This window comes from Schistocerca piceifrons, chromosome 3 (assembly GCF_021461385.2).
Source record: "Schistocerca piceifrons isolate TAMUIC-IGC-003096 chromosome 3, iqSchPice1.1, whole genome shotgun sequence".
NCBI classification, from domain to species: domain Eukaryota; kingdom Metazoa; phylum Arthropoda; class Insecta; order Orthoptera; family Acrididae; genus Schistocerca; species Schistocerca piceifrons.
Window position 1 is genome coordinate 743511550 of NC_060140.1, and position 13607 is coordinate 743525156.

The following is a 13607-nucleotide window of genomic DNA, read 5'->3' on the forward strand; positions in this document are numbered from 1 at the left end:
CAATGGAAGCACATTTGTTTGTATTAACACTTAAATATTACATGTTTACATGATTTCAAAATAAAAAAGAACCCAATGCACTGTATGTACAGAACAGTATTTATGCATTACAACAGTAGGTGACAATCTAACATAGTACGTGTCATAGTGTCTACCCTATTGCATACGAGGACAAGCAACTCGTGTACCCAAGCATGTAGTACACTTCATGCCGATTTGATGTATATTGCATCATCATCTTTGTGGTGTTGCAATTTTAATATCGATTGTGTATTAATAGCTCTCTCAAATTTAGCTCTTTACTACTACTTTTGAATAATTCAATGTTCCTTACTTTTCTTGTATTCCAGAATTGATATGGCTTTTCCTTCTCTCAGAAAAAACATCATTTTCCTCATTTCCTGTCATTTTTGTTCTCATTATGAAGAATTTTTCAAAATATATGCTAATAGAATAAAACTTCTTTTTTAAAAGTAGTCTGTCTATTGTTTTACCAATCATATTATGGGAAGGATCGATAGCTACTCACCGTAAAAATGATGCATTGAGTTGCAATCCTGAGCAGGGGAGGGGGGAGGAAAGCAGGTTATGGGGGGGGGGGGAGGGGGAGAGGGAAGAGAAATCAGCACTGCCTGATGGAGCATACAGGAAGTAGAGGTGGCAAGACAGGATTGACTGGCGCAGGGTCAGGAGACTGTAGCGGAAGAAGAGGAGGGGGGGGGGGGGATGAAGAGCAGAAAGGATAGGAGCAGAGAGGGGGAAAATACCAGTGGATGCACTGGCAGAGAGTAAGCCACAATGAGGGTAGGGGAGAGGAATCATAAGGTGGTGACAGAACAGAGGGCAGAAACAGTTGGTTGTAGTGTGTGGGGACAGTAGATTACCTTAGGTTGAGATCAAGATGATTCTGGGAGTGGAGAAAACATTGTAAGGATAACTCCCATCTGTGCAGTTCAGAAAAGCTGTTGGCAGAGAGAAGCAGCCAGATGGCCTATGGGTTGTGAAGCAACCATTGAGAGCAAGCATGCCATGTACAGCTGCAAGTTGTGCCACACGGTGGAAGTAGCCATTTTTATACCAGCTCTGCTACAGTCATTGTTCAACTTTTTATGCTAGTATGACTGCCAACCAGCTCTACATGAGAATGAATGGCCACTGCCAAACTGTGGCCAAGAGCAAAGTAGACTATGCTGTGTCATGACATGCAGCTGTACATAACATACTCTATTTCAATGGCTGCTTCACAATCCTGGTCATCTGGATCCTCCCCTCCACCACCAGCTTTCCTGAACTGTGCAGATGGGAGCTGTCCTTAGAACACATTCTCCGCTCCCCAAATTCTCCTGGCATCAACCTGTGGTAACCTATTATCCCCACACCATCAATTTAGCTCTTTACTACTACTTTTGAATAATTCAATATCCCTTACTTTTCTTGTATTCCAGAATTGATATGGCTTTCCCTTCTCTCAGAAAAAGCATCATTTTCCTCATTTCCTGTCATTTTTGTTCTCATTATGAAGAATTTTTCAAAATATATGCTAATAGAATAAAACTTCTTTTTTAAAAGTAGTCTGTCTGTTGTTTTACCAATCATATTATGGGAAGGATCTGGCCCCACTGTTCTGTCACCTCCTAATAATGTGCATCCTCTCACCCACTTTGTGTACTGCTTTGCTGACACATTCACCAGTCTTCTCCCCTTCTCTGCTCTTTTACTTTCCGCTCTGCCCCCCCCCCCCCCCCCCAATCCCCCTTCTCCTTCCCCACAAGTTCCTGGTGCTGCACCTATTAGCCCTGTCCTGCCACCTCTTGTCCCTGCATGCACCACCAAGCAGCACCAATTCATCATCCCCCATGTGTACCCTACTATTGCACCACCTCTGCTCCCCCCTCCCCCACACACACCTGTCATTCCCACTCCAGATTGCTACGTGTGCTTGCTTGTGTAAATGTGTGTGCATTTCTGTTTCCTGAAGAAGGCTTTGTCCGAAAGCTTATATGTAACAGTATTTTCACTGTGCATGTCTGGAATTCATCATGTAATCTTCATGGTGTGCAGCAACTATCCTTTTCATAATACTGTCAAGTTCACATTTATGAATGTATAAAATAGTGTTATGACATGTATCTAATATGTTAAGCATTTCCATTGCATAATTTGTGAATACAAAAATAAATTAAGTAGTTGCTTTCTGTTTATCAGCTGAATTATGTAACAATGAAACTAAACAACAGTAACAGAGCTAATCATGTTCCATTTTAAAAGGTGCCATAGATGGTCTGAGCACACGCCATCCTGTGATTGATAGATTGACTGGCCAAGTAACCAATCCTCATGCACTTAGAAATGAAAGTTATTACAGGGTAAGTAAGTTAAAATAGAAACTGAAGTTTTTTCCTTTTCTCCACACTTCATGCCATAAAGTTGAACTATTGTTATCACTTGGCAGGCAACTAATGAGACCTGGAACACAACTATGCTGCTCAGTGGCACCACAGCTGACAAACTGGTGAGTCCAACTGTCAACCCTCCTGCTGGAGAAATGGTCATGATAGAAGAAGAATATGTTCCTCAGCATAGGACAGATGCAGAAAACCACAGGTATCTTTTCTATAACTATACTGCAGTAGTTCTATTTGTTCTAAAAGTGGTCTTCAGATATATTTAGAAATTCAATAAGAAAATAAAGTTGGCATGTAAAGGTAGGGATAAAATGATGGAATACAAATGATCGTTTGAAGAAACATTTATGGTTCCTTCCACCTCTAACGATGCTCTGTATATGTAAAGAAATTCCAAGTCACACTGCAGTTCATAGCTGACACTTTAAGTTGTCTGGATAAATCCATATGGAGGTTAGAGGAATTCAAGGGCATACCACCACCATCACATAGTAAAGCATTATGGTGCTGAAGCTAGCATCAGGTTGGTGACAGCTTTACCTTAAGAGGATAGATATCATCACACCAATTAAAAAGCACTTGCTCACAGTAGACCGACCCACAAACAAGACATTCAAAACAATGCAGACACAGAACTGGCTGTTTCCTTATCCTCACAGCATACACATAAAACTTCTTACATTAAATACGTCTGAACACCACTGTTCTTAGTTTGTACCTTCAACATTCTGTCATAACTTAGGGACTGTATTGTTTATTACTGTCACTTCATTGTTGTTCAGTTTGGTTAAAGCATTATTGAAACTTAGCTGATAGTCTTCACATGAACTTGTTATCCACTTAATGTTCATCATTTATATAGTCTGAGCAATTTGTGGTATTCTATCATATAATTTTTCTAGATTTTTCCAGTGACTGATTAATTCTGAACTGTTCATAGGTATTCAGCATCATTTGGATGATGCTACCCAGATGTATACTCAACAGTAGTTCCAAAACACACAATTCTTCATTATGTTCTTGTTGCCAATCTGTCGTCATTTTATTTTTAGATATTTTTTATTCTTACTCATTTCACCATAAGTTCATTATCTGAATCATGTGGTTAATTTTTTAGTACACTTTGTACTGGTTCTCATAGGTCTTGTTCTACCTCAATGTGTCTCGTCTGGTGATGTTTTAAATGTTACATGTCATGGTTATTTACTTTGTGATGTCTCTGTTCCAGTAAAAAAATTAGTTTCGATAAATCTATTTCCTGTATCACAAATGGTTTTCATGACTGGAGTTATGTCCCCTCCCCTTTTCCTCCTTGCGATTTATCTGCCTTTGTTACAATTATTCCCTCATAGCTTAAAGTTCTCTGGCTTACCATATGTGTCAGCTCGAAATTCTTCAGCTATGTCTTCATGTTTCAGTCTTTCTATATATGTCTTAGTCCATTATTATTTATAGTTTTTTTAACCTAGTATTGCACTGGTCAAACTGCTAAGTGATCATTGTCAATGCCAAAATCTAGGTCATAATGAAGAGATTTGATATGGTTTCTGTATCCCATTTCACTGCCATGTAATCTGATTGGTACCTTATCTTATCTCCGAGTACCTTTTGGGTTTACCTTCTGCTGTTGGGAATTTAATTTAAAATATTCATTTACATCATGTCATAGTTCACACAAAATTAAAGTACCTCTATATAACATTTTAAGGGACTATGAATTCTGAATGCTATACAGAGGAAGACACTATAAAGAGGAAGAGTTCTTACCGATAGTCATAAAACTAGAGTCAAATTTTACTGAAGATATGTTACAAAAAAACACAGTGAATGGTTCAAGCTAATAAAGAATTAGCTGCTGTAAATTACTGAAACGTTTAAATTGTAAAATACAATTTTAGTCAAATTTTCACAAAAATCTATGAATTGGCAGACTTGAACATCACATATCTAGGATTTTTTTGAAGTATTCAGACAAGCATGTTTACTTCCTATTTCTCCTGTATAGTATCAGAACCATTTCATGCTACAAATGAGAAAGTTAAGCTATTATTCTGTCCTCAACTTAATGAACCATCATAACCTTCTCAATTTTTCAAATGAGGGCACAGGTTTGTCTTCCATCTCACTTCCATTTTCCATGCTTCTCTCAGCATTCCTGTGGTTGCCACATTATCACATATAGTCTCAAAGTCCTCAAAAGTGACAGAAGTATTGCCTACTAATTCATGTAATTCCAACTCGTTCCACTGGAGAACCAACTCAATCTCCTGAAATCCTGCTTTCTTGAATAGTTTTTATAGTTCCAGCACTCATTCCCCTCCACGAATTTATGCTGACAGTGAAACTGTAAAATTGATGTCTGTCTGTACACTACTAGATGAATTTTCATGGAATTTTCATAGGTAACTTGAGCATAGCTTGAGGCAACATCTACACTTTATTTCTATCAAAATTGGATCACAGAAAAAAATATATCATAATTTCAAATTTTATTAGGCTGTTGACCTTAGTTCAGATGTTTACCTTAGTGGCAGTGTAATACACCAAAGAACCAATAGATGACACTGCTAGGTTTTTACCTTAAAACCCTGAATAAAGAAAGTAGTGACAACATATGTTTGGATTGCCAACAACTAAGTACTGCCATTGTCAGCTGAATGTCATGTGTTACAAGGTGGCCAAGAAGTACATGAGAGTAAGTGGGAGAATTGATCTAATTACAAGTTATTTTAATATATAGTGGTATCTGAAACATGCAGACTTCTTTTATATTGAATTAATAGCCTAACAGAATTAGGAGCCAGAGCCTAACAAAATTAAGGGTCTGACAAAATGTATCAACTTTTTTGCGGTGAACAATGCTGCAGTGTTGTGCAGGATGGCAGCTGGTTTTTCTGAATTCAACACCTGATAAATTTGAGATGAATCACAAGGATGTCTTTATAAACTGTATTTCATGCCTGAAGAATTTGGGAAACTATTTAACAATTTATGACCACATTATGCTCCCAAACAATACTGAAGACAGTAATTTGCCATTTAAAACCATCACCATTGATTCTGTTGTAAAGCTGTATGATTCTGCCAAAGAGAAAAAATTGAACAGTACTTGGAATCTAAGAGAAAATAGAAGAAGGTGAGGGCAGTACCATAAAATGAAAATTGGTCCTGCTTAAGCTCTTTTATATCAGATTGTTTCAGCAGCAGCTCAGTATGCAGTGAAACAATGTGTACTTCAATGTCCTGCTGCATATCTTATAAGATATAATATTCCAGTGGTTTTAATTAATGATGTGGAGGAACATAAAAAGTGCAATGTGTAAAGTTGTGAAAGATGAATGCGATGATCAGTAGTAATTCTGACAAGAAACATGCCAGTTAACATTCAGAAATAACTTTTTAACAGAAAAGCTTTCCATTGCTTTTTATTGTGAAGTCTTTGGCGAGATGCCCTGGCAAAACTTCTCGGCGCGCTTCCAGCAAATAGTTCAGTTTCAGATACCTTCCAGTATGTTCATCCCAGTCATCAGTGGAGTTAACAGATAGCAATTTCTCAAGTCCTCATAGACTGCCTGGAACACAGGCATACTTGGAATGAGCAACAAATCAACAATGATCCAGCAATGCCTCCAAGTGCAGATTCAGACATACGCGATGAGATTTCACTTGAGGAAGAAAGTCTCTGAATTATGTAGCTGGAAAAACAATATAACAAGTTAAGCAGAAATGTGTGTTATGTGACGTGTACCATATACCACTTTCAGCAAGTGAACAGTCTGAATGAGAAAGAGTTCATAGATTACACAAACTCAAAAATCACATGATCAACAACAGCTTAGAAGTGTTCAGAAGCAGTGTTAAGTATTATTCAGATGGCAGAAAATTTTTTGTGTATCAATGAAAAACAAATTTTGGAATGAAAGTTGCTTCAGGTACTGAAGGGAGATGTAGGTAAAGTAGCCAAGAACCTCCTTCATATTATTCCATCCTGTCACACTGTTACAGAGAAAATTATGCATATATTTTTGGCAAGAGTGTATTCTTTTGAGGGTGTGTAGCCACCAGGCAGAGATGAATGCTACTGCAAAATGTGGCAATAAAGATGTAGGTATGACAAATGCAGTAAGGTTATTTTAAGAGATGTTCACTCTCATGGATATGATGAAGTGCCTAGCAGACTATTAAAGTACTATGCTGCACATGTTAGCCCTGTATTTAGCCCTATTTGTAATTTTTCCTTTATAAATGGTCAGTTTCCTGAATGATAAAAGTACTCAGTAGTAAAGCCACTTTATAAAAATGGATAATGCAGATAATTTTAAACCTATTTCTATGCCATCAGTGTTTGCTGAAGTTATTGAAAAGGCTGTGTATGTAAGGATAATTGATTATTTTATATTACATGATTTGCTATCAAATGTACTGTTCGGCTTTAGATTTCATTTAACAACTGAAAATGCTATATTCTTTTTTCTCTGTGAGGTACTGGATGGGTTAAACAAAAGGTTTCGAACACTAAGCATATTTTTTTTATTTAACTAAGGCGTTTGATTGTGTTGGCCACAGAATATTGCTCCAGAAGTTAGACCATTAGAGCGGAATACGGGGAGTAGCTCACAATTGATTCGCCTTTTACTTTAGCAACAGACATCAAAAGGTCATTATTCACATTGTTGAGAATGGCTGTGATGTGGGACCTGAGTGGGGTTCGGTCAAGTGAGGGGGGGGAGAGGGGGGGGGGAGAGTGCCCCAGGGATCAGTGTTGGGGCCACTCCTGTTCCTTATTTATATAAATGATATGCCCTCTAGTATTACGAGTAACTCTAAAATATTTCTGTTCGCTGATGAAACTAGTTTGGTAGTAAAGGATGTTGTGTACAATATTAGCTCAGTTTCAAATAGTGCAGTTCATGACTTAAGTTCATGGCTTGTAGAAAATAAACTAATGCTAAATCACAGTAAAGCTCAGTTTTTACAGTTTCTAACACACATTTCAACAAAACCTGACATTTTAATTTCACAGAATGGGCATGTAATTAGTGGAACTGAACAGTTCAAATTTCTAGGTGTTCAGATAAGTAGTAAACTGTCATGAAAAGCCCACATTCAGGATCTTGTTCAAAGATTTAATGCTGCCATTTTTACTATTCGAACAGTATCTGAAGTGAGTGATAATTCAACATGAAAATTAGTGTACTTTGCTTATTTTCATTCACATATCTCATATAGTATTATATTTTGGGGTAACTCTTCCCATTCTAAAAGGATAGTTTGGTTCAGAAATGAACAGTTCGGGCAGTAAGTGGTGTAAGTTCATGAACTTCTTGTCGACCCCTGCTCACAAGTCTGGGTATTTTGACATCGGCTTCTCAATATATATATTCCTTACTGCCATTTCTTGTTAACAATATTAGCTTATTCCCAAGAATAAGCGGCTTCCATTCAGTTACGAGGTGCATTCAAGTTCTAAGGCCGCGGATTTTTTTTTCTCCGGACTGGAAAGAGATAGAAGCATGCGCATTGTTTTAAAATGAGGCCGCGTTCATTGTCAATACATCCCAGAGATGGCAGCACCGTATGGCAGATGGAATTTTACCGCCAGCGGCAAGAATGAGAGCTGTTTGAAATACTTAAAATGGCGACGTTTTCCTTACTTGAACAGCGTGCAATCATTCGTTTTCTGAATTTGCGTGGTGTGAAACCAATTGAAATTCATCGACAGTTGAAGGAGACATGTGGTGATGGAGTTACGGATGTGTTGAAAGTGCGTTTGTGGGTGCGACAGTTTAATGAAGGCAGAACATCGTGTGACAACAAACCGAAACAACCTCGGGCTCGCACAAGCCGGTCTGACGACATGATCGAGAAAGTGGAGAGAATTGTTTTGGGGGATCGCCGAATGACTGCTGAACAGATCGCCTCCAGAGTTGGCATTTCTGTGGGTTCTGTGCACACAATCCTGCATGACGACCTGAAAATGCGGAAAGTGTCATCCAGTTGGGTGCCATGAATGCTGACGGACGACCACATGGCTGCCCGTGTGGCATGTTGCCAAGCAATGTTGACGCGCAACGACAGCATGAATGGAATTTTCTTTTCATTGGTTGTGACACTGGATGAGACGTGGATGCCATTTTTCAATCCAGAAACAAAGCGCCAGTCATCTCAATGGAAGCAAACAGATTCACCGCCACAAAAAAAATTTCGGGTAACCGCCAGTGCTGAAAAAATGATGGTGTCCATGTTCTGGGACAGCGAGGGCGTAATCCTTACCCAATGCATTCCAAAGAGCACTACAGTAACAGGTGCATCCTACGAAAATGTTTTGAAGAACAAATTCCTTCCTGCACTGCAACAAAAACATCTGGGAGGGGCTGCGCGTGTGCTGTTTCACCAAGACAACGCACACGCACATCGAGCTAACGTTACGCAACAGTTTCTTTGTGATAACAACTTTGAAGTGATTCCTCATGCTCCCTATTCACCTGACCTGACTCCTAGTGACTTTTGGCTCTTTCCAACAATGAAAGAGACTCTCCGTGGCCGCACATTCACCAGCCGTGCTGCTATTGCCTCAGCGATTTTCCAGTAGTCAAAACAGACTCCTAAAGAAGCCTTCGCCGCTGCCATGGAATCATGGCGTCAGGGTTGTGAAAAATGTGTGTGTCTGCAGGGCAATTACATTGAGAAGTAACGCCAGTTTCATCAATTTCGGGTGAGTAGTTAATTAGAAAAAAAATCGGAGGCCTTAGAACTTGAATGCACCTCGTAATACTCAGCAGACATCAAACCTGCATTTGGATCGGACTTCCTTAACTCTTGTGCAGAAAGGTCTGCAGTATACTGCTGCATCCATTTTCAATAAGCTACCACTCGAATTCAAAACTCTTAGCAGTAATCCACACACTTTCAAATCAAAACTGAAGTTTCCTCATGAGTCACTTTTATTCTGTCAAGAAATTCCTTGAAAAATTAAGCTGATTCTTGTTGTATTGTTGATTGCGTTTGCTTAAACTTATGGCTTGACTTTTTTTTGGGTTCATAAACATTTTATTTTTACCTGTTATTACTTGTAATTTCATGTACTGACATGTTCCATGACCTTGGAGATTTGCTCATCAGTCTAGTCCTACGGAAATTGACATGTAAATAAAAAATAAAATCTAATTCAACATCTACATCTATATCTACATCTACGTGATTACTCTGCTATTCACAATAAAGTGCCTGGCAGAGGGTTCAATGAACCACCTTCAAGCTGTCTCTCTACTGTTCCACTCTCGAATGGCACACAAGAAAAACGAGCACTTAAATTTTTCTGTGTGAGCCTTAATTTCTCTTATTTTATCATGATCATCATTTCTCCCTATGTAGGTGGGTGCCAACACAATGTTTTCGCAATTGGAGGAGAAAACTGGTGATTGAAATTTCATGAGAAGATCTCGTCAAAATTAAAATGCCTTTGTTTTAACAATTGCCACTCCAATTCACATATGTCTGTGGCATTATCTCCCCTATTTCGTGAGAATACTAAGTGAGCTGCCCTTCTTTGAACTTTTTTGATGTCATCTGTCAGTCCCACCTGATGCTGATCCCACACTGCACAGCATTACTCCAGAATAGGGCGGACAAGTGTGGTGTAAGCAGTCTCTTTAGTAGACCTGTTGCACCTAGTTCTGCCAACAAATCGCAGTCTTTGGTTTGCTCTACCCACAACGTTATCTGTGTGATCATTCCAATTTAGGTTATTTGTAATTGTAAGCCCTAAGTATTTAGTTGAATTTACAGCCTTCAGATTTGTGTGACTTATCGCGTAATCGAAATGTAGCTGATTTCTTTTAGTGCTCGTGTGAATAACTTCACACTTTTTCTTATTCAGAGTCAATTGCCACTTTTCACACCATGCAGATATCTTCTCTAAATCATTTTGCAATTCATTTTGATCATCTGATGATTTTACAAGATGGTAAATGACAGCATCATCTACAAACAATCTTAAGACGGCTACTCACATTTTCTCCTATGCCAGAAATATAGATCAGGAACAGCAGAGAGCCTATAACACTTCCTTGGGGAATACCGGATATTACTTCTGTTTTAGTCAATGACTTTCCATCTATTACTACGAACTGTGACCTTCCTGACACGAAATCACGAATCCAGTCATACAACTGAGGCGATATTCCATAGGCATGCAGTTTGGTGAGAAGATGCTTGTGAGGAATGGTGTCAAAAGCCTTCTGCAAATCTAAAAATATGGAATCAATTTGACATCTCCTGTCAATAGCACTCATTACTTCATGAGTATAAAGAGCTAGTTGTGTTATACAAGAATAATACTTTCTGAATCCATGCTGACTATGCATCAATAAACCGTTTTCTTCAAGGTACTTTGTAATGTTCGAACACAGTATATGTTCCAAAACCCTACTGCAAATAGACATTAGTGACTTTTTGCCAATTATGTTCTCTTCCCTTCTGTAAATATTTGTACTCTGTGTCCAGTAAAATGCTAATAGATCATGGAGTGTGTGATTATACCTGTCACAGTGATGAACTGCTGAGCACTCGCATGACTTCAGGAGTTGTTCATTTGGTTGGAAGGTGGGGGGGGGGGGGGGCGGCATTAACATGGTAACAAAAGTATGCACTTACATTTCAATATGATCTGCAGTTCCCAAATATTTCCCCCCCAAAAAACTGAATGGGTATGTATACAATACTGTCATATCTAGAGCATGTATTACTTATCATGAAAGTAAGTGCAAGGAAGTTTTACCCACATTATAAGAAAATAAATTGCCATTATAACAGTGCCTGATTTATGAAAGCCACCATTTTATTCTTTTTGTATTTCCAATAGAAATCAGGAAACAAAAACTGTACTTCATTGTTTACTTTATGCACTAGGATATCACATGAATGTAATTATAGTCTTGTTCACTTCCTTATAAATGAGAATTTAATAGTTCTGTTCACAGCACTGCTGTAGCGTCTTGGATCCAAAATAATGACCACCTCCAAATTTGTGATACTTTCTTTACTCAGGCTTTATTTTACCTCAATGATTGAAGAATTTTCAAACGTTTACATCAGTGATGAGATTAAGTGCTACGATCATATCTTTATTTGTCTAGAATATAAGGATTTGCTGATTTTGCTTTGTGTATTGCCAATTTCAAAACTGCTTTGCTTCTTTTTATAAAGAAAAAAAAATTTAATTGATAAAGTCATGCTATAATGATTCTGCCTTTACAATTTGGGGTACAGAACCCTAAAAAGTGAGATGCAAGGGCCCTTATTTACAATGAAGTTAAAGCATGGATGTAGGTTGTACACAAATAAAATTCATATATTGTGAAATATTTAGCTTTAGCTGTGAGTTACAGCGGCTTCGCAAGTTTCTTTGGTCTATGGCTTTCAAGGCCTTCTTTACCAGAGCTGTCTTACATTTTACCTCAAAGACATGTATAATGCCCAAATCCAGAAGTTGCAGACAGCTGGTGCAATTGGGTGGTGGGAAAACTGCTTTTATATTTCTCAGAAATGAAATATCTGGGGAAGTGCCACATAGTGATCTATGAAAAACGGTACTCTCCTTACAGCACTTCCCATCTTGGCATCAAATTCTCTAAGAAAATATAAAAATATTTCATTAGTCATCCAGGCTTCAATATTGTTTATGTACTTGCATGGAAATCTAGAAAAAATTTTAAAGCACCTTGGATTTTTAGGCTTCCCAATGACCAAAGATTTTAGTTTCTCACTGCCATCAGTGTTTGTGGTGGTACATTTTCACTCTCCCCCCAATCTGCTTTACACGCAACACTACGCCGTTGTCAGTGTGTATCAATCTGACCATTGAAAGCCTTGAAATTTTTGACTCCTTATTGCAAAGCTGTTTGTAGTGCCTTTTTCCTTCAAGGTGGTTCCATTCATGGGGATATTCGCAGCACATGCTTGTTGAAACCAAGTTATTAAAACTTAGCTTGCTCCATCTTATTGTAGGTCGGAGGTTTCATTAACAGATGCTTTGAATTTCCACACTTCCGTTACAGATGATTGGCATTTCAGTATAGTGTTGAGTTGAGAGGGGCCAGTTCTGATTGCTTAGCTCACTCCACCAGACTCTTATTAGGACTGGCCTGTACGTCTCTAATATTCAGAACTTTTTCTTCAGTCAAAATTGCTTCTACATCTCAACAATGGCCAATGCAGGGGTCAAGAATCCAATTATCATGACATCATCATTTTCAGTTGCTACAGTGAGAATTTATTCCCTTTGGTTATACATGGCCGGTCGCGGTGGTCTCGCGGTTAAGGCGCTCAGTCCGGAACCGCGCGACTGCTACGGTCGCAGGTTCGAATCCTGCCTCGGGCATGGATGTGTGTGATGTCCTTAGGTTAGTTAGGTTTAAGTAGTTCTAAGTTCTAGGGGACTGATGACCACAGTAGTTAAGTTCCATAGTGCTCAGAGCCATTTGAACCATTTGGTTATACATGTCTTTGAATTCCTTATTTTAGTTAATTTATTTTAAAATAAGCATTTATTATATGTGGAGTTCCTGAAGCATTAAGTTTTATCCCAGTATAGTATTAAAATGCCTCTTATTTTTTTCTTTCCAACCAAAATTAATTCAGAAGTTCATCTGACATGAAGACTGAAGAAGAAAAGTCTGGGATGGAATAACAATGAAATGAAAAGCAAATAATGGAAAATCCAGGACGGAATGTAACAATAATATGAGAAGGAGAGTTGGTACTCACCATATAGCAGAGATGAGGAGTCACAGATAGGCCCAACAAAAAGACCCTCACAGTTGAAGCTTTCACCCATAAATGCCTTCCTCAACAATACACACATGCTAACACAACTCGCGCACACATGACTGCAGTCTCAAGCAACTGAAACCACACTGTGAGCAGCAACACAAGTGCACGATGCAAGTGGCAACTGGGTGGGGATAAGGAGGAGGCTGGGGCAGGGAGGGGGAGGGATAGTATGATGGGGAAGGTGCACAGTGAAGTGCTGCAGGTTAGACGGAGGGCAGGGGAGAGGTGGTGAGGGAGGGGGGGAGGAAGTAGCGGAAAAGGAGAGAAATAAAAAGACTGTATGTGGTGGTGGAATGATGGCTGTGTAGTGCTGGAATGGGAACGGGGAAGGACAGTGACTAATGAAGATTGAGGCCAGGAGGGTTACAG

At 38.8% G+C, this 13607-nt stretch overlaps 1 protein-coding gene across 1 annotated transcript in view; it reads left to right on the forward strand.

Moving 5' to 3' along the window:
• Positions 1-13607, forward strand: part of LOC124789029 (partitioning defective 3 homolog) — a 285751-nt gene that overhangs the window by 203364 nt on the left and 68780 nt on the right. Inside the window, exons 16-17 of the mRNA XM_047256316.1 lie at positions 2269-2366; positions 2453-2604. Of these exons, the coding sequence (XP_047112272.1) occupies positions 2269-2366; positions 2453-2604 (250 nt within the window). The remainder of the gene's footprint in view (positions 1-2268; positions 2367-2452; positions 2605-13607) is intronic.